Source organism: Fukomys damarensis, unplaced genomic scaffold (genome assembly GCF_012274545.1).
Source record: "Fukomys damarensis isolate Sample0158 unplaced genomic scaffold, DMR_v1.0_HiC HiC_scaffold_30, whole genome shotgun sequence".
In the NCBI taxonomy this organism is placed as follows: Eukaryota; Metazoa; Chordata; class Mammalia; order Rodentia; family Bathyergidae; genus Fukomys; species Fukomys damarensis.
The window spans coordinates 50,979,343-50,999,623 of record NW_022900942.1 but is presented as its reverse complement, the minus strand read 5'-3'; the positions used below and the strand labels follow the sequence as shown (position 1 = coordinate 50,999,623).

The 20,281-nt window shown below is 38.3% G+C and overlaps 1 protein-coding gene across 8 annotated transcripts in view; it reads right to left on the bottom strand.

Annotated features, from left to right (window-relative positions):
- The window catches only part of Trappc8 (trafficking protein particle complex 8), an 81,758-nt gene extending 61,483 nt beyond the window's left edge, over positions 1-20,275 (bottom strand). For 4 of the 8 annotated variants that reach the window (XM_010641480.3, XM_010641482.3, XM_010641483.3 and 1 more), the window contains exons 1-6: positions 20,053-20,275; positions 13,233-13,427; positions 7,435-7,518; positions 3,898-3,987; positions 3,509-3,683; positions 680-833 (exon numbers count right to left, since the gene is read on the bottom strand). In XM_010641480.3, coding sequence (XP_010639782.1) covers positions 680-833; positions 3,509-3,683; positions 3,898-3,987; positions 7,435-7,518; positions 13,233-13,427; positions 20,053-20,209 — 855 coding nt within the window. In that variant the 5' untranslated portion in view covers positions 20,210-20,275. Of the gene's footprint in view, positions 1-679; positions 834-3,508; positions 3,684-3,897; positions 3,988-7,434; positions 7,519-13,232; positions 13,428-13,608; positions 13,706-20,052 lie in introns of all 8 variants that reach the window. The other 4 variants (XM_010641484.3, XM_010641485.3, XM_010641486.3 and 1 more) reach the window with 2 other exon arrangements.
- Positions 20,276-20,281: the final 6 nt, after the last annotated feature.

Here is a 20,281-nt window from a genome sequence, read left to right as displayed (position 1 = left end):
CTTGGCATTTGACTACCAGTAAGTGGCATACAATTATAAAAGGTAAAACCTTACACCTACCCATTTCAGCCAAGAAAACAATAATTAACATTAGTCTAGAACTCTAGATTAACAGCAAGGAAGAAATAACACGTCTTAAAAATTAAGAGCAAAGAAAAACAAAAGAAGATAGGTGGAAAAGCCCACCCACCTAAAAAGTATGAGCTCCAAAGGTGGCCATGAGAACAGCATGTTGAGAATGTAGGAATGCAACCCCAGAGCACATGGGAAACAAAGCACGACGGTAAGCTTTCATAATGAATTAAGTGGACAGGTTAAAAATTCTCTACAAGTGAACCTAATTTAATTCTAATTGTGTGATTTTACATTTTAAGAAAAAGAGCATTTTAACTTTATTATACACCTGAAAAGAGTTGTAGCTGGTAGAGAACAGCTTTTGAAACACCGATTTAAGAGCTCACAGCTGAGATCAAAATTAGCCAGACTGCACAATAAATATTAACAATTTTACTAGCTAAATCAAGACAAAAATTATGATCAAAATTAGCCAGACTGCACAATAAATATTAACAATTTTACTAGCTAAATCAAGACAAAAAATTCTACAGTGAACACTACCATGTCATAACACTAGAATACAACTTTTGAGGTTTGCTTCATTGTTGTTTTTTACATATACCTGGTTTTGAATACTATTTTTCTGGAGATACTGACTCCAAGGATCTGGTATCTGTTCATCTGATGCTCGATTTGACGTTCGAGAATTAATTTTAAGTAAATAGCAACCCTGAGTTCCATATTTTTGTTTCATTTCTTCATAAATTGATTCAGCTCTAAAATTTAAAAAATGGAAAAAAATCTTGTAGTAACCTGAAAGCAGATCTTAAGACAATAGATCTTAATACCCAAAAAAGGCAAAGAGAAAATTAATAGATTAAAAAATTGAAATGAAAATCACTTTAAAACAGTTACCAGAGTATGTTCCATAGAATAAAATTATGCAAGATATTCCTGAGCCACTATTCAGATGGAAAATTCTAGTGGTCAAAATAGTTTGGAAAACTAAGAAAACAAGTTTCTCTATAGCACAGACCATCTCTGAGCTTTCCATGCGCTAATGTGCACTGTCAGTTCCCAAGAGCAGCTCTAATAAATGTGTATATCAGGGATGGCAAAACTTTCAGAGCTTTCAGAGATACAGCCTGCTGCTGCACACACTATAGGTTCGCCACCAATGGTACAATTTACCTCAAATGTGAGAAACTAGTCCTGAGGTAATAAAACTGGGAAATTCTTAGACAACATTTATTGATAAACAAAAATAATAAAACAGCAAATTACACTACCAAAAGACTTAAAAATCAGGAAAAAGTTCAAAGGAAGAAAAGCAGCATTTATTACATAAAATCCATCCTGATTTTCTCACAAACTTTACAGTAGCTGAAGCTATGAACTATTTCTCAGCTACAGCAAAAAACATTTTGATTTCTAAACCTTAAGAAGCTAAACATCAGCTGAGCGTGGTGCTTCACGCCTATAATTCCAGCACTTGGGAGGCTAAGGCAGGTGGATCACCAAGACTTTGAGGCCAGTCTGGGCTACATAGTGAGTTCAACGCCAGTCTGAACTACATAGCAAGACCTTGTCTCAAAAAAAGTAAAGCTAAATATGCTAGTTGGTGGTAGATAATTCAAATGATAATACAGCCTAAGAAGTAAACAGCACAAACTACAGAAAGTGAAATTTTGGTCCCTAGGGTTAATCAATGGGTTAAAATGGGTATTTGTTCAGTCAATTAGCTCTCTGGCAGGGGAGAAAATCTGAACATGTATTCAAAGGCAAATGCTTATACTATACAAATAAAAAGCCTAGCAACCAACTCAATTGTATTTTACCCTAAAAGTAGGTTAGTAAAAGAATTGTATTTCCTTGTTAGTATAGTGAGGGGAAAAAAAAGTTACAGAAAATTTACGTAAGTTCAGACAGAAATGTGTATGTATACACAAATTCAAGTACAGTAAAGTCCTGCTCACTTTCCCAAGATACGGCTGAATACAAGATCCGCTGATCTAATACTTGAATTACTACTAAAATATCCTTATTACAACCATTCAACTACAAGATACAAGATAATAGCCAAATTATTTCTACCTACACAGTATACTATACAGCACACTACAAACATTTCAAAAACCCTGAAGAAATATTCGTATTAATTCTTTGGTTTCATTAATTTATTAAAAAGATGATGGTTAGTGTCTGGGGACAGAGTTCAGTGGTACAGCATTTGCTTAGCATGCACAAGATCCTGGGTTCAATCCCCACACCCACGAAATAAGTGATCTTTGAGTTCAGGACCCGGCCAAGAAAGAATTATCCTAAATGATACCGGTGAGTAACAGTGTGGTACAAAATATTAATTTGATTCACACCTTGAAACAAATGCCAAAATAAACTCCAAAGATGTAATAAAGTTGCTTTTAATATCTTACTTTTGAAGAACTTCTTTTAAAGACAACTCATTTATGAATCCCAAAGATAAAGACTACTCCAAGTCACTAATAACAAATACCAAAGGGTACATAAGAAAGCAATTTCTGTACTTTTTGAAACTGTGAAGAACACCAAAGCTAAAAATATTAAGTGACAACAGAATAGATAGTGAAAAACTGCATCTAAGCAACCACCAGGCAGTGAAAAGCTAAGAGGGAAAACCAGGAAAGAAAAGTGAGAAATAATTTTATATAAAGGAAGAAATAACTAACACCTGTAAGTGTAGTGTACACTGGCAAATGCTTTTGTACAAAGACTGTTAGGGCTTGCATCTAGATATCCCCCCAAAGCCTCATTCGGTCCTAGGTGAGGCTTTTCAGGGGCGGCTGGATCTAAAGTACATGATGCTGGGATTAAGGGTGTATAATTACTAAATCAGTCCACTGATTGGTTTGGCACAGTTCTGGTGTGGATAAAGGGAAGGCTCATTCTGGGTGTGAGTGCTACCTACCCAAAGGGTGTATTGCCTGGACAGAATATAAAGGACAGAAAGAGGACTGTCACCCTGCTGCTTCTGCTGCTGCTTAGTGCTTTGCTGCCTTCTGCCACCAAGAACTGTTTCTCCGCTGCAATTCCCCTCTGCCAGGCCACCCTGCCTTGGAGCTAGCTGACTATGGACTGAAACTTCAACAAAGTGTGAGTTAAATAAACCTTTCCTCCTCAAACTGTGGGTGTTTGGTATTTTGTCTTAGCAATGAGAAAAGTAACTAAAACAGACTGTGTAAGACACACACTGAAAAGTCTGGGTTAGCATATGAAACCTAACATTAAATTACCTGGCTCCTGAATGCAACTCCAAAGTAAAAGACAAAACTAAGTGCGTTAGTCGTAAATTCACATTGTTATCAACTTTTATTTTCTTGGATAAAAAATAAATCGAAACTTTTAATAAGCCATACCCAAATTAATGTTGCACTAAATAAGAAAAAAAAAAAGTAAAAAACATATGTCTTACCTCTGTTCATCTCCTGCACTCACATCATGTAGCAGTACATAATATTTAAGTGTATTTGGTATAAACCACTTGGGGTAGGAATAATCACTGTTGTGCTGAATTCGATGCTGCTCTTGTGACAACCTTGAGAACTGTTCCATAGGTTCAGCTTCACTAGATGATGCTACCAACATACCTTGTAAATCATTTTATTAAGGTAATATCCTATTAAGATAAATTTTAAAGTGGTATTTTCTCAGCTAAAAATAATCTGATTTCATAGATTTTCAATGCAAACACAAAATGTATTGTTTCCCCATTATCTATATATAGCCTCTCAACACTTCTGCCTTCATTTACCTATTTCAATACAGTGTTTGATTTTAAGTGAACTTAAAGGTAAAGGATACATGCTAAATAGTGGTTCAGAAATTCATGATCTGATGCCGGCATCGACTGAAGAAAGGTCTCTCTGTAAGACTCAAACCATGGAGTAGTAGCTAAAAGTAACAACATTATAAAAGTTGTGATTCCTGGATAGAATCAGCTTACAACAGATAAAATTTCAATTCCACATTTCTAAAAGGTGTGAAAGCTAATTTCTAATTAAATAAGCATAGATAAAATTTCAATTCCACATTTCTAAAAGGTGTGAAAGCTAATTTCTAATAGTAAATAAGCATTTTCTCATGCCTTAAGATCTATATGACATAGATATTTTTAAACCATTCACACAAATATACATGGTATATGCATATTTGCAAAAATAAAACGGAGTTATAGTACAATGTTTCCACAGCTCACCAATTAATACTTTAACTACTACCTATGGGAATAAAAATGCTTTACAACTAAAGTTTTGCTCCCTTTTCACACATGATAGCACTGTGGAACATTGTTTCTCAACCCAGGTTCATCTTTTTTTTTTTTTTTGGTACCTGGGATCGAACTCGGGTCCTTGCACTTGTGAGGCAGGTGGTAGCACCACTGAGCTAAATCCCCGGCCCCAGGTTCATTTTTAACACCCAGGAAGCAAATGGTTGTCACAGCTGGGGGCAAGAGGATGCCTACCAGCCTCGAGGGAAATGCAAAATACCTCGCAGTGCACAGGACAGCACCCCACAAACAATTATCTGGCTCAACACCTCAATACTGGTTTAGTTGACAAATTCTACAATGGAGAATGACAGTAACAAAGACCTTCAAAGGGAATTTCAGAGAATACTTACCTTAGTCACATACAGATTAAGTCTGCTTTCTCTTTTTGTATGTGTATGTGATTCTTAGAATGTCAACTCTCTTTCAGTCTAAACACTTTATTCTTTTATCATATAAACTAAAAACTTGATTTCACTAGATATAAGTGGATCACCTAAATCAGTTCTACTAAAAGAACACCACAGCTGGACATGGTGGCACATGTCCATAATCCCAGCACTTGGGAGGCTGAGAGGTAGGGGGATCACCTTGAGTTCAAGGCCAGTCTGAACTACACAGCAAGACCCTGCATCAAAAAAATAAAAAATAAGTAAATAAATAACCACAATATTCCTAGCCATTTGTGCTGATTATGCTGAAAACACAGCAAACAAATTTATTTTCTCCTTATATCATAATAATAAATTAAGTGCCTGGAAAGTAGAAGAAAAAAAGCCACGCATCTTGACCAAATAGCATATCTAACCTGGTTCCAAATATACAATATCTTTTTTTTTCTCATTGAGTTTATTGGTACATTTTAGGTATACAGTACAGTTACATTCATCATTGGGAACTTGTACCTTTAAATGACAGGTCTTGGTTCTCATTTTTTCTCCTTACTCCTTCCTGCCCTCCCTTCATCCCCTCCTCCCTTCCCTATTTGCAAAAACTTTATTTCCATTTTTTCAAAATCTTTAAATTTAAATAAATGTCTTATGACAATGAGCCATACATTGTAGCCTGAGTAGGAGGCCTATTACTGCAAAAATTTCAGGTTCACTGCTATAAAAGAAAAACTGTTCCCAGAAATACCACAGTCTATATGAAAATTTGCAAAAATTGAAGAATGAATAGAGATTAGTATCTGTTACAATAGGAAACCAATTTTCTCACCAACCAGTAACATATATTCTCCCCACCAAATCAGTCAACATTACATATTTTCATTTAGAATTAATGGCAAGAGAAGAGATAAAAGATTTTTGGTTAAGATGATAGCTCCACAGACATGAAGAAATGACTATGCACTTGTAGCTATTATGATCATTTTTCTATGTATCTTTTTACTTCACTTCTTCTAAACTTATCAAATAAGAGATAAAACTGTAGACATATAAGAAAGGGTTTGTATTGCAGTGGGGGTCCAGAGCTCTGAAAACAGCCTTTTTTTTTTTTTTTTTTGGTACCAGGGATCGAACTTGGGACCTAAAACAACTACTCTTTGTAGCACTATAATAAGAAAATACTAGAAAATTCTCATGTCATCAGGAGGAGGCCAGCTGTATGAACTTTAATAGTACATGGATTAAAAAGTACACTAGGGCCAGTTATGGTTGCGCATGCCTGTAATCCCAGCACAGAGGAGGCAGAGACAGGAAGATTGCCATGAGTTCAAGGCTAGCCTGGGCTGCATAGTGAGACCCTGTCTCAAAAAACAAACAGAAGTACACTAGGCACCCATAAGCAACAGTAAAAAAGTATGGGTGTTTGAGTAAAATAACGAAGAAAAACCATGAAGAGCCACGCATGTATTTTATGTTTTCACAGAGAAATTATAGATGAATAAATCTACTATGTTTGGGGTGGGGATGCCACTCAGGGTAAAGTGCTGCTTAGCATACATGAAGCCCTGGGCTTGATCCTCAGCACTGCAAAACAGATGAACAATCAAAAACATAGTACAATATAAGGGAAGAAAAGAAGAAAGAGAGGAGGTATGAAAAGGAAAGGAACATAGCAGAGACTAGATCACTACATTTGTTTTATAGTTTTGACTTCTGAACGACAGGAATCAATAATAAAAAAAGAAAAACACACATCACATATCTAATTCCTTAGACTGAAATAATAACTTTACATATTCTGGTACTCAATTAAGGATATGAAGAGAAAAGGAAAAACTTCAACTGTATTTGGCAAAAATTGGTTTTAATCCTCAGACAGGTCATTTTGGAGTTCATGTCTTCCTCATTCAAATCTTTCCTAGAGGTACTGTGAACATAAAAACGCTGATTCTTTTGTCCTTTATTTTGTTAAATGCCAATATACCATGGGCATCCTTCTGTTCTTTTTTTTTTTTTCCTTTTTCAAGTGACATTTTTATAGAAAGTAGGGGGTACCCTTAAAAACTCTTCATGGTAACACAAGAGTTTAACACTTGGGAACAAGTCTCAAAATTTCTCTTGCATCCATGTTGGGACAAATTCAGTACTTCACTCACACCCCTTTTTATCTCTAAGTTTTTGTTGTTTTTTTTTAAATAGGGTCTCACTTGGTAGTTTAGGCTGGCCCTGAACTCACTATGTAGCCAGACTGGCCTCAAACTTGCAGCAATCCTCCTGCTTGTGCCTCCCAAGTGCTGGGACTATAGACATGCGCCTCCATACCCAGCAGTACATGTTCTTTATTTGGAATTGAACCAGCAATGAGGTTAACCCACTGAAGTTTCTCTACGTAGAATCTACTTTGCCTTGGTAAGGAAGTATAGTATGATTTTCCTTATCAAAATAAGATGCAGCCCAAACTACTAGTCAAGGACAATGCCTCTAAATCAAGAGTGAACATAATAGACAACAGATGGTAAGAAAGATAACAAAGGTTGACCATCACCAGACTATATTTATTTTAGAAAAATTACAGGTTAATTGGGAAGAATATGAGAAAGTATCAGCTGAGTGGGGAAAGAGATAATAGAGAAGAAGTAAAGAGAGGACAATCTGCAAAACCGAGACCACCATAAGAAATACCTGTGTATAACGAGGATTCTTTCAATTCCATCAATGTGTCTTTCCAATTACTGTACCAAGGAACACTAGCTTTAATTGACCGATCTGATGAAGAAAATATGGCACTGTTAAACTAGGCTTAGGAGGTAAATATCTAACACCTACTTCTTAAACAGAATGGATGTAAAGTATGTTGACATATTAATGCTAAAAATCAGAAAAATATTTCTGGATATATAATACCTTGTTAAAATGGATTGCCTTTTTAATACAGTCCAAAGAGTTTTATTCTACTATAATGGAATTTGATTCAAGATAATTAAATACTTCCTCATTCCTACTCCTAGCTTTCAAGGCCACAAAAATAAGAAGAGGGCTGGATGTGTAGCTGCTCAGTGGTACAGTGTGTGTGATTAGCATGTCTAGGGCTCTGGCTGAATCCTGAGCATCACAATTAATAAAGCCCAAAGGAGGTGCTTGAAAATATCAGGAAAGAAGCTGAAGACACAGTTTTCTTTTCATATCTGACTAATGCACTCAGCCACAGTAGTGCCCCACCTACTTTTTTAAGTTTTTCCTTTTATTTATTTAATGAGGGGGATGTGGAACAAAACCAGGGGCACTCTACCACTGAACTCCTTCCCCAGCCTTCTTGATTTTAAGACAGTCTCACTAAGTTGCTAGAGTGACTTCGATCTTGTGATCTTTCTGCTTTAGTCGCCTCAGTAACGGGGATTACAGGTGTGTAGCCACCAGTTTTCTTGTTGTTGCTGTTGTTGTTTTTGGTTTTTTTGTTTTGTTTTGTTTTTTGAGACAAGGTCTCACTATGTAGTTGAGACTGACCTGGAACTCAATGTGTAGCCCAGGCTGGTCTCGAACTCACAGCAATCCTCCTGCCTCAGCCTCCCGAGTGCTGGGATTACAGGCATGTGCCACCATGCCCGGCTCCTACTAAATTACTTTAATAGAATATCTAAAAACAAATAAGGTCCCTGGTGCACAATCAGAAAAGAAAACAGGTTTGAGAATCTTTCTCTGAAGAAATGAAATGGTTTCAAAGAAAAGAACAGTAAGCAATAAAAACTAGCAAACCCTCAGGTCTATTCACAGCCTCACTGCCAAGTAAAGGAGCCCATTAACTGATCAGCCTTTCTTATGCCCAATCAAGACTTTAATAGCTTAATTTGAAAATAATGCTAAGAGCTTTTACCAGACATTTGAGGAAAGTATCCAACATGAAAAAGAGACTAAAACAAGGAAACTAAAAAATATTATGCGAGAAAAAGCATAGAATACAAGAAAATTTAAGGCTGAGAATGTAGCACAGTGGCAGAGCACTTGTTGCCTGGCACACTCAAAGCCCTGACTTTCATCCCCGGCACTGACAAAGACAGACCAGACAGACAGACCAGACAGACAGACAGACAGACAAGAAAGAGGTATGCAGAACAACAACATGAAATAAGAATAGCATGAAACAAAATCTGAAAATTCAGAAAACAAAGAAATCCTTTAGAAAAAAAACTGCAAACATTAAAATTCTATTCTATTCCATTCCATTTATTTATTCATTTGAGACAGGGCCTAAAATTTCAGCAAGAGTCAGAAGACAAAGTCAAGACTATTGTCCAGAAGTTACATAACAGAGCTGGGCCTGTAATCTCAGAACCTGGGAGGCTGAGGCAGGAGGATCACACCAGGAGTTTGAGACCAGCCTGTTCAAGTCCAGCCTCAACTACATCCCTGTCAAAAGAGGAGGGAGGGAGGGAGAGACAGAGAGAGAGGAAGAAGAAGAAGAGGAGGAGGAGGAGGAAGAGGAAGAGGAAGGAGAAAAAGAGAGAGAAAAGACAGGGAGACAGAGAGAAAACAGCATCGTGATTACCAGTTTGAGTGGATTAAGACATGCTTAGCAGATCAGTAAAGCACACTTCTAGGCTCTTCTAGGCGAGCTATGGAGGTGTGACCGTGGGGACTATATCTGGTCCCTGCCCCTTTCTTCTCTGGAACTATTTCCCTACTCTGCTTCTTGTCCACTATGAACTAAGCAGCTTTGTCCTACCACGCCCTCTTGCCATGGCGTTCGTGCCTTGGTGTCAGATGACCATGAACTGAATTCTCTGAAACCTTGAGACAAATAAACCCCTTCTCTTTTAAGTTGTGGGCATCAGATAACTTGTCCCAGCAATAAACTAACAGCAGAAATAGATAATATTAGAAAAAAGGTAATATTAAAGGTCCATCAAGAAGTTCTACATCCAAATAACATTCATTCCACAAAGAACAGGAAAACTGGGAAGAAATTAATAAAGAACTCAAGAAAATACTGAAGAGTATGCATGACCAGATTGTCAAAAGGAGCTGCTTAACATAATGACTAAAAAAGGAGTCAGAACAGACCCAACATGAAATTCTGAAACAGCAGGGATATAAAGAGCTTCTAAAAATTGAAGGGATAGAAGGCATACATATCATAACAGCTTCCAGCTTCTTAAGAGCAATACTAAAAGCTAGAAGAAAGTGGCTCAATTCTGAAGGAAACAGATTCTATCTGATAATGTATGGTCAAGCCACAAGTCAACTATACAAAATAAGAACATTTTCCAACATTTACTTTTCAAAAGTTTACCTCCCATGCACCTTTCTTAGGAAGCTACTACAGATATTCCCTTCACCAAATCAAGGAAGTGAGCCAAAAGAAAGTATGAGCGAGTCAGGGTTGGTAGCACACCCCTGTGACACCAGCACTCAAGAGGCAGAGGCAGGAGGATTTCTGACAGTTCAAGGCTACCCCAGGCTACATAATGAGTTCAAGGCCAGCCTGAACTACAAAGCAAGACCCTGTCTCAAAACACACACACACACACACACACACACACACACACACACACACAAAACAAAAGTATGAGCGAGTCAGGGTTGGTAGCACACCCCTGTGACACCAGCACTCAAGAGGCAGAGGCAGGAGGATTTCTGACAGTTCAAGGCTACCCCAGGCTACATAATGAGTTCAAGGCCAGCCTGAACTACAAAGCAAGACCCTGTCTCAAAACACACACACACACACACACACACACACACACACACACACACAAAACAAAACAACAACTTACCCCAGGCTACATAATGAGTTCAAGGCCAGCCTGAACTACAAAGCAAGACCCTGTCTCAAAAAACACACACACACACACACAACAAAACAACAACAACAAAAAGATAAGAGTGAAAAACTAGGGAGAAACAGAAGGGAAGGAAAAGGAAATCCTCAGAGAAACTGGAGAGTAACCAGACCAAGATGGAGCAGAACAGTATTTCTCCATTTTTTTGCATTATCTTCCGCCAACTGGAGTTTTAGACTTTTTCCTAACCACTCTATTCCCCAACCTTTCCGCCTTGCTGGAAATTGAACCCAGGATTTTGCACATGCTAAACTCATGATCTACCTTTGCACTACACCCTCGCTCCCAAAGTTTTAAATAACAGGATCAGACATTTTGGAGAACCACAAACTAGTATAACATCTAAAAATCTTGCCCCTCAAGCAATTTTCACCACATTGGTGAATATCATCATCCCCACCGAAAATGTATGGAAGAGAAAAAGAAAAGACTTTTGGAAGGAGATCTTCATAAATGACATATTTGATAATATGTCAAAGTGAAAATCTTAACCAGGACCTTTGAGAGATTACAAAGTGATAGTACAAAAACCTGTGAGCAAGATGAGTTTTTCCTTTGTTTTTCTTTTTGAAAGAGGGACTCACTATGTAGTTCAGGCTAGCTTAAATTCACTATGTAGCCTCGGATGGCCTCGAACTTGTGATCTTCCTGCCTCAGCCTCCCAAGTGCTTTGATTACAGATGTGCACCAGCACACCTGGCAGGATGTTTTAAAAAAGAAAATTACTAACTTCGCAAAATACACTTTCAAGAAAGCCCACTAACAACCTCTGCAGTAAAGTGAACAAAATACTCAGTCATGATACTATAAACAGCGAATACTGAAATTATGCAAACTACATTTAGGAGAAGGATAAAGAAAGGGGGGTGAGCCGGGCGTGGTGGCACACACCTGTAATCCCAGCACTCGGGAGGATGAGGCAGGAGGATACTGTGAGTTCAAGACCAGCCTGGGCTACACAGTGAGTTCCAGGTCAGTCTCAACTACATAGTGAGACCCTGTCTCAAAAAAAGAAAACAAAGCTGGGCGTGGTGGCACACGCCTGTAATCCCAGCACTCAGGAGGCTGAGGCAGGAGGATCCTGTGAGTTAAAGACCAGCCTGGGCTATACAGTGATTTCCAGGTCAGTCTCAAGTACATAGTGAGACCCTGTCTCAAAAAAAATAAAATAAAATTAAATTAAAAAACTGAATAAGCCATAGATAGCAACATAAAAATATTACTAAGAACATGCACAATACCAAAGAAAAACTCTAAGGGCATTGGTAGGGCAGAGAGCAAGAAACAAATCACTGTTTTTTACATTATGTGCAAATCTGTTTAGCATTATGTCTATATGCATATATAATGCTGATTAAATTTTTAAAGGAAAGAACAAGGGCAGGCTGGGTGAGATGGTGCATGTCTGTAATCCTAGCTACCACTTGGACTACATGGAGGGCTCAAGGGCAGCCTGAACTATATAGCAAGAGCACGTCTCAAAAAACAGAAAAAAGGAAAGGAAAGGGGAGAAGAGTCAGAAGAGGAGGAGGAAGAGAAGGAGCTTCGGAGAACAGGAAAATATGTGCAGTATAAAAAATTATTTTATTTTTCATGTATGATAAGTAATCCCTCTCTATGTTCCACGGCAGCCTAGGCTATATAGTGAGTTCAAGGCCAGTCTAAACTACACAGCAAGATTTTTGTGTCAAAAAAACCCAAAAAATAACATAAAATAAAATAGGGCCAGGGATGTAGCTCAGAAGCACCTTGTCTGCCTGGCGAGCGCAAGGTCCTAAGTTTAATCCCCAGTATAAAAAAATAAAAATAAAGGGCTAGAACAGCTTAACTGCATAGTGCTTGCCTAGCGTGCCTGAGCCCCTGGGTTCAATCACCAAAATGGCAAGGAAGGAAGGAGGGAGGGAGGGAGGAAAAAAGAAAGGAAGGAAGAAAACATTTTAACACAGTAATTCTACAAATATTTCTAACTCTATAAGGGCAACCAACTAACTTTATGACTATAATATGCCACTTACATTCACTGTGCACGTTTCAGAAAATCTTTAGACCATTAAAAAGTATTAAAGCATTTCACTGGCCCTATTTTATAGGGTTGTAAAAGATCCTAATTTGATGATGTACTTTTAATCTGCTCCTGGTAAAAATTTATCTCATGTCCTTTCATAAATAAGACTTTGTAATATTGGAAAAGAATCACATTAAATAATAACTGACTCTACACATTAATACATTATTTCACTTATCTGTCTTATGAAAACATTTACCTTTCAAATCAAATTATGAAACACTTGAAAATCATGTATTTATACACACTTATAAATCATGTATTTATACTTCCACTTAACACCAAGCAAGATTAAAAGCAAACTTAATATTTTCATTTAATTCAGTATTACTAATGTCACAAAAAATGCTGTTTGTTGCCTGTTTTTTCAATGAACAAATATTTATTGTACTTGTATTTTAGGGATTACTTTAGATATCAGAATAAAAAGCCAAAATTCCTCAAGGTTGTTTTTCAACATTGTTCTACAACTATGTAAACACTTAAAGATTTGTAGAATGGTCTCCAAATCACAAAATTACTTTTTCTAACAAAATAAATGTTTGTTTAAAAACATAATAACCCTTGTTGTTACATACCACTGATGTTAAGGTCATAATCTCCTGCTGTAATCACATTAGCTACTAATCCTTCTGCAGGCTGACTGCCAGAAACAACATCATTCAGCAGCTTTCGAATGGCTCCAGGCTGAGGTGGTTGTGTGACAATGTTGCTCACTGCTATCTTCAAGTTTTTAATTACGTGAAGCTGATTATTAGGATCTCTCATATGAACTTTAAAGAAAAGGAGAGAAAACCTGAAATTAATACTATCAATGCATACATAATAAACCAAAATTAATTCTAGGCAATGCACAATAAACCAAATTGAAAGCAAAGTGGGCCTTAAATAAAAAGCATGTTCAAATCAGAAACCAGGAATTCCAAGTGAACACCCCCCAAGAACATAACTTACAACATTCCCTTGTGTACCAAGGGTGAGACAGACTAGATTTCTTCCTCTCGTGGTGGTACTCTTTCCAGTTTCCCCAGTCTATGTCCTTTCTTTCGTCCTATGTTTAGAAATGCCAGAAATCAACTTCCACCCATACTAAATGGCTAGTTCTCACCTCACACTAGGGCTGGTCCTGGCAAAGTGAGGTTTGTGATATCAACACTGAACACAGTAAAGGGAAGGAAAGGGAAATTAAACACCACACAGAGCCTCCTTATTCTTTCCCTAGTCTGCTGGCATTCTCACCCTCTGTTTCACCACCATAAAATCACTTACCATTCGGATACGGGATGCTGATAATAGGGGAGGGAGGCTGGGCATGTGTGGGTAAGAGGTGTGTGGGAACTCTACTTTCTGCTCAGTCGTGCTGTGAACCTAAAACTAGTCTATAAAATAAATCTTCTGGGAGGACAGCATGGGGAAGGAAAGGTGACATAAAAAGAATTCAGATGTGTTATGTATATCCCACCATGAATGTAAACATGTACTTCAAACAGGTACTAATTTCTTTTTTTTTAAAAGAGGCAATGCCCAGATCCCCTTTCCCATACCAATAGCCTTCATCTCTACCTGCTACCGCTCTCGTCTCAGTTTGTGAGATTTATAAACAGTGGGTCATGGCTTCAGGACAGGCAATAGGAGGTTCTGCAGTGATTGCAGCATAGTGCCCAAGGTCCATAGTAGAAAATGCAAGCTTTATTTACTTATTTATTTATTTATTTTTTGTATAACCAGAAAGATTAGACTCCAAAGTAATATTTGAAGTAATCCACTATAATGATCAAGGACCCAGCTTCTAGAGTCACGTCTCAGTTTAAATTCCAAGTCATCACTTATTAACTGTGTTATTCTGCACTTCTGTGTTTTCTGTGCTTCAAATTCCTCATGTGTTACATGTGATTAATGCTTACTTCACAGAGTTATTGTATTTTAAGAATCTGGGTCAGATGGTAAGTGCAAAGCACCATGCCTGACATTAAGTGATGGAGGCAGTATGAGCAGCAAAAAGTGTATCATCTATTTCAACTGCATCGCTGAAATAAAAAGTGGCCACTAGGCATAGTGCCCAGAAGGCTGAGGCACAAAAACTGAATTCAAGGCCAGCTTGGGCTACATAGTGACTTCAAGGCCATCCTGGAATATATAGCCACATCCTATCACCAAAATAAACAAAAAAACCCACAACAAAGTGGTAAACCACTCATTTTTTTAAATACATTTTTTTTTCTCAATGGAAACTGTGAAATCCCAAATAAAAAGCTTTTTCAATTCAAACTTAACTACATTTTCAGTAGTTACAAAAAAAAGATTACCTTTCTAAATTTCTTGCCAGGCATGGTGGCACATGCCTATAACCCCAGCACTCAAAAGGCTGAGGCAGGAAGATTGCCACAAGTTTGAGAACAGCCTGAGCAACACAGAGACTCTGTCTCAAAAAAACAAAAAACAAACAAAGAAAAAAAGAAAAACAAAATTTTTTGTGTTCTCTCAGTTGATTTCTAAAATTTTTAATTGAAAAAAACTAAAAAAAAAAAAAAAATTTTTTTTTTGAGACAGGGTCTCACCTTGTAGTTCAGGCTGGCCTAGAACTCTCAGCAATCCTCCTGCCTCTACCTCCCAAATGCTGGGATTAAGGCATGAACCACCACACCCAGCTAAGACTCTAAAATTTTTAAGTATTATGTATGATATGAAAAAGTATATATACATTGTATATATGCAAATTTTACTCACAGTAATTACCTATGATTACAGAAGGATGAAATGAGGTCAAGGAAAGGAAGAAAGATTTCAACCTCATCTACAATGTTTGCTTCTTAAGGGAAAAGAAAGCAAATATGCCAGGTTAATGGTATTTCTAGGAGTAGAGATCTCAATGTTTCCTAGATGCTGGCATTGTTCAGTAATTGCTGTTTTCTAATTTAAATAAACACAGACAGGCCTCTCTCCCTAATTAAAATTCCCAGGTTATCTGTAAAAGAGAAACAAACAAAAACCCCAACAGCACTATGTAAGTACTTAGATGAGATCAGATGCGCTCAAAATGGTATGGACACAGATAACTATGTACACACTTAGATTGTGCATTTCTATATCTTTAGGAATATTTTATACAAGTATTCTCCTTAAAGTTGGTCCATAATTATTCTTGTTTTGAGACAGGGTTTTAGTAAACCCAGGCTGAGGGCCGGGGATTTAGCTCAGTGGGGTGCCGTGCTGGCCTTAGAAGTACAAGGTCCTGAGTTCAATCCCCAGTGCAGGGGGTGAGGGGTGGGGGACAGGCTAGGGAATCGAGCTTCACTCTCCGGAGAGCTAGGATTATAGTTATGCACCACCACAGCCATTATTTTTAAATAATGTAAAAATGGGAGCCAGGCTTGGTGTCACACACCTGTAATCCCAGCACTGGGAAGGCTGATGCAGAAGATGGCTGCCAAGTTTGAGGCCAGCCAGGGCTACTTAAGTGAGTTCAAGGCCAACTTGAACTATAAAGCAAGATCTTGTCTCAAGAAATCAAAAAAATAAAAAAGAAATGCATATTTCAAAAGTTACTAAATGAAATTTTCTTGAAACTTATAAAATGTCTAAATTATATGCTGAACTGTTTAGAATTATCAATTGCCGGGGATTTAGGTCAGTGGTTCTGCAGCCTGCCCTGCAAGTACAAAGTCCCTGAGTTTGATCCCCACTACCAAAAAAAGAATTATCAAAAACTATCGGGTGTGGTGGCACATACCTGTAATCCCAGCACTGGGGAGGCTGAGGCAGGAGGATTGCTATGAGTTGAGACCAGCCTGAGCTACATAGTGAGTTCCAGGTCAGTCTCAATTACATAGTGAGACCCTGTCTCAAAACAAACAAACAAACAAAAACTATCACTATGCAAAAGCAGTGAGGCCTGGTCAGTTAATGCAAACACAGCTACTCTCTGAAATAGATGCAGTGGAGATTCTTCACGAAGTATGAGGGACTGGGGATGCAGCTCAATGATGAGTGCTTGCCTGGGCCCTGGTTAGATCCCCCAGTACCTCAGGAAATAAGGTAAGTATTCGGATCATGAAATGTGTGTTGAACAATGACTGTAAATCTCATACATCAAGACTATATTTAATAATCACTGTTTTCCTTTGGTGTTTTTGACACAGGTTCTCAACTATGTAATGGAGGATGGCGTTGAACTTGTTATACAGCTAAGGATAGTCTCTAATTTGTGATCCTCCTGCCTCAGCCTCTGGAGGGCTGGGATTACAGGTATGTGCCATCATGCCTGACTTATAACCACTTTCTACTATAATATGACGCATACTCCATTTGTTTTTTTAAATGTGTCTAATGAAGCTAAAATGGCTCTCCACTGTCTAATATATCAGGCCTAAACTCTCTTTTAATGGGACAAATGAATAGTACCCAAATTTCTTCTAACAACCCTCTCTTTGGTATAGCATTAAACCAAGTGCTTTTCTTCTGAAACCTAAAAACAAGTCTCCGAAAATACCTGGCACTGTATTTCACAATACAGTAGTACTTGAGCTCAGCAGTCAAAAAGCAGATTTTTACCCTAAATAATAGCATACTTTCAGGCCAGAGAAGGAATCTAGCAAAAAATTTACCCGCTCCAATATTTTACCTGGTTCCAGTTATATTCCTAAATTACATTGCCTGAGGTGATATTCTCAGGCCTTACTACATAAAGAAAAGCTATCTTTGAGGAATCTCCACAAGTGAGAAAAAAAGCAACATGGAACATGTAGCAAAGAATCCCAAAATGTATTTACCAGCAAAAACTAAGCTACAGAAAAAATTCACTAAATCTCAGATACCATCCCTCAGATATAGTTCATATCTTAGCCATCTTAAACATTAAAATTTATATCAACTCCTTATCTATCCTTATACACAGCTAATTAATCTCCCAAAATTTCATAGTCCTGCTCAAGAAACCTACTTTCACTAAAAACAAAATTCAAAAATCCCGTTTCTAGAGTCAAGGCCTTCCCTTACTATTCTGTACACAAGCAGGGACCATTTTCCCACTGTTTACTAACCATTCAACACTATCTACACTTTCTGCCCTTCCTTCATCCCTCCTTCCTCAATAGGGAATGAATGCCCTTCTCCTTTCTACCACCTCTCTACTTATCATTAGCATCCAACTCATTATAATCCTATAAATCTTTCCCAGTCTGGAGAAAGAAATCAGAAATGTAATGATACTGACTTGTACTACATCTCCAATACAAAAGGTACCAGTCCCACGTGGTTTACTGGGCACCTCAAATGTGTCTACTCCAAGTTGAAATGTAAAGTGTAAAATAGAGCAACTTTCAAAACCTAACAATAATAAAGTATGCAAAAATATCCCATGACTTTTATACTGACTAGGTTAAATTGGATATATTATTAAAACTAATCTCACCTAGGCTGGGGGTGTAGCTCAGCGGGAGACTTTGCTTAGCACATGAGCCCCTGAGACCAAAACCCAGCACCAAAAGAAAAAAGAAAACAAAACAAAACAATAACAACAAAAAAGCCTGGGCAACTCAGCAAGACCCTGCCTCAAAATTTAAAAGGTTGGGGCAGGGATTTAGCTCAGTGGTTCCATTGCCTGCCTTGCAAGCACAAGGTCCTGAGTTCGATCCCTGGTACCAAAAAAAATTTAAAATGTTTTAAAAGGCCTAGGCATATTGTTCAAACTCCAGTAAAAAAATGGGGGGGGGTCCTTTTGCTTTTTTTTTTTACTTTTTAATATGGCTTCTTAAACGTTCTCTTGTCTTTTCTGGTGTTGAGGATTGAGACCAGCTAGGGCTTCTCACATGTTAGGCAGGTGCTCTACCACTGAGTTACATCCCTAGCCCCTCAGAGTGTTCCTATTGGACAGCACTGTTCTCTAGTAAAAGTGATTCTAAACATAGGCACTGTGAGGTGGTAAGACAATTTGATGACTAAGAACACAATGTCTTGAGTCACACTGCCTGCTTTAATTAAAATCTTTCCCAGGTGTAACACTGTAGACAAGTTAACATTTCTAATGCTTCGGTGTCTTCAAATTTAGAGTGGTATGAATAATAGGATTCAATGAGGACTAAAAGAGATAAGCTACATAAAACAGGTATCAAGTACAGTATTTGCATTACTTTTAATTAACAAAACGGGAAAAAGCACCAAGTCAAACTGACCCTCCAGCGTTTGTGTCTTTTAAGAATTTAAGAATACAGGGCATTTTGTTCTTGTTGTCTTAGTACAGAATCAGAGGAACTGAGACTAATGACTCCATAACAGGCTGGAGAAAATCCAAGAGTTCCTAAATGTGTTTTTGGACAGCTCCCTCTCTTATTAAATACAAAAAGTTAATTCGTAATGGAGCTATTATAAAGAACACCAGTAGCATGAAAATACATGAATTTAGAGTACGGAACTTTGCTGTCTTTTTAGGGAGATGTCACTATAACCAAATAAACGTCACTACTCGTTTGACAAAGGTTTATCATGCATGGGTCCGGGTCCTTTCATTACTTTTTGCCATCTTCTGTTTGCAAGACATTGTTTAAACCACACGTGGAATATACTTGCAGTAATAAAAATCCAAGTACGGTCTAACCCACCTCTTTTTCCTTAATAAAGTATCTAAAACTGGAGAAAACAGGCGACATCTCAATGAGAAGATATTTCTTCCTATGATTAAATGCCTATCTGAAAAAACAAATTTTAGGACTTTTCTGTCCCTATTAATCTAGTCAACTTCAAATATCTATATTACATTAACTACAATGTGCCTTTCCTTCCTCAACACTCAGGCAAATGGTTCTCATTTATGTACCCTTTTTCACCTATCAAAGGTGAAACTTTTTTGAGGTTAGGAGAAATACTGTATACCTAAGAAAATGTTTAAATTGTTCAAAGAAAAAAGTAAAGTAACCAAACAGAAGTTTGGGCAGTGATAACTCTCACCCATGATCTATTCACAGATCCTACATCACTTGTAATATGCAAGATAACTCCGAAAGTCCAGTTTAACACTCGGGATGAGATGACAGATCTTTCTTACTCTTCGAACAGCCACTTTCAAAGGCAGCTTCTACCATAGTTGCTTTGCAACTGCGTAAATCCTTCCCCATGACCGATGAGAATAATCTCAACGACCTCCGGGGCTCATGTTTTTCCTTAATTACTTAACGACCCGGCTTATTCGAGAGGGAAGGAAAGCGAGGGGTACTGCGCTCTTGACAACCCCACTCAAGGGCCCTCCTCCAGCCGCCACCGGGGCACCGCGGGGCCGCGGCCCCAGACGCCACTCCGCCGATACAGGACGTAAACACCGCCTTTCTCTCCCCTGTCTGCCCCCAACTTCCTTCTCCCGGCCTCGGACGTGCTGTGGCCCAGAGAATCAGGGAGGACACCACCTACCCTCGGAAGTGAGGCGCGAGAAGGGCTTAAGCAGTTCCGCGAAGCTCAGGTGGTTGAGACGAGTAAGCCGCTCGGCTTCGTCGCTGCACAGCGCGGCGACACAGGGAACGAAGGAGTCCGGGATGAGCTCCTGCACGGACTGTACACACTGGGCCATCGCCGCGGCAGTCAGTGGCGGCGCCCGCCCTCCGGCCCACCTTCAGAGGATCCCGCCGCTGCAGCAGCTACC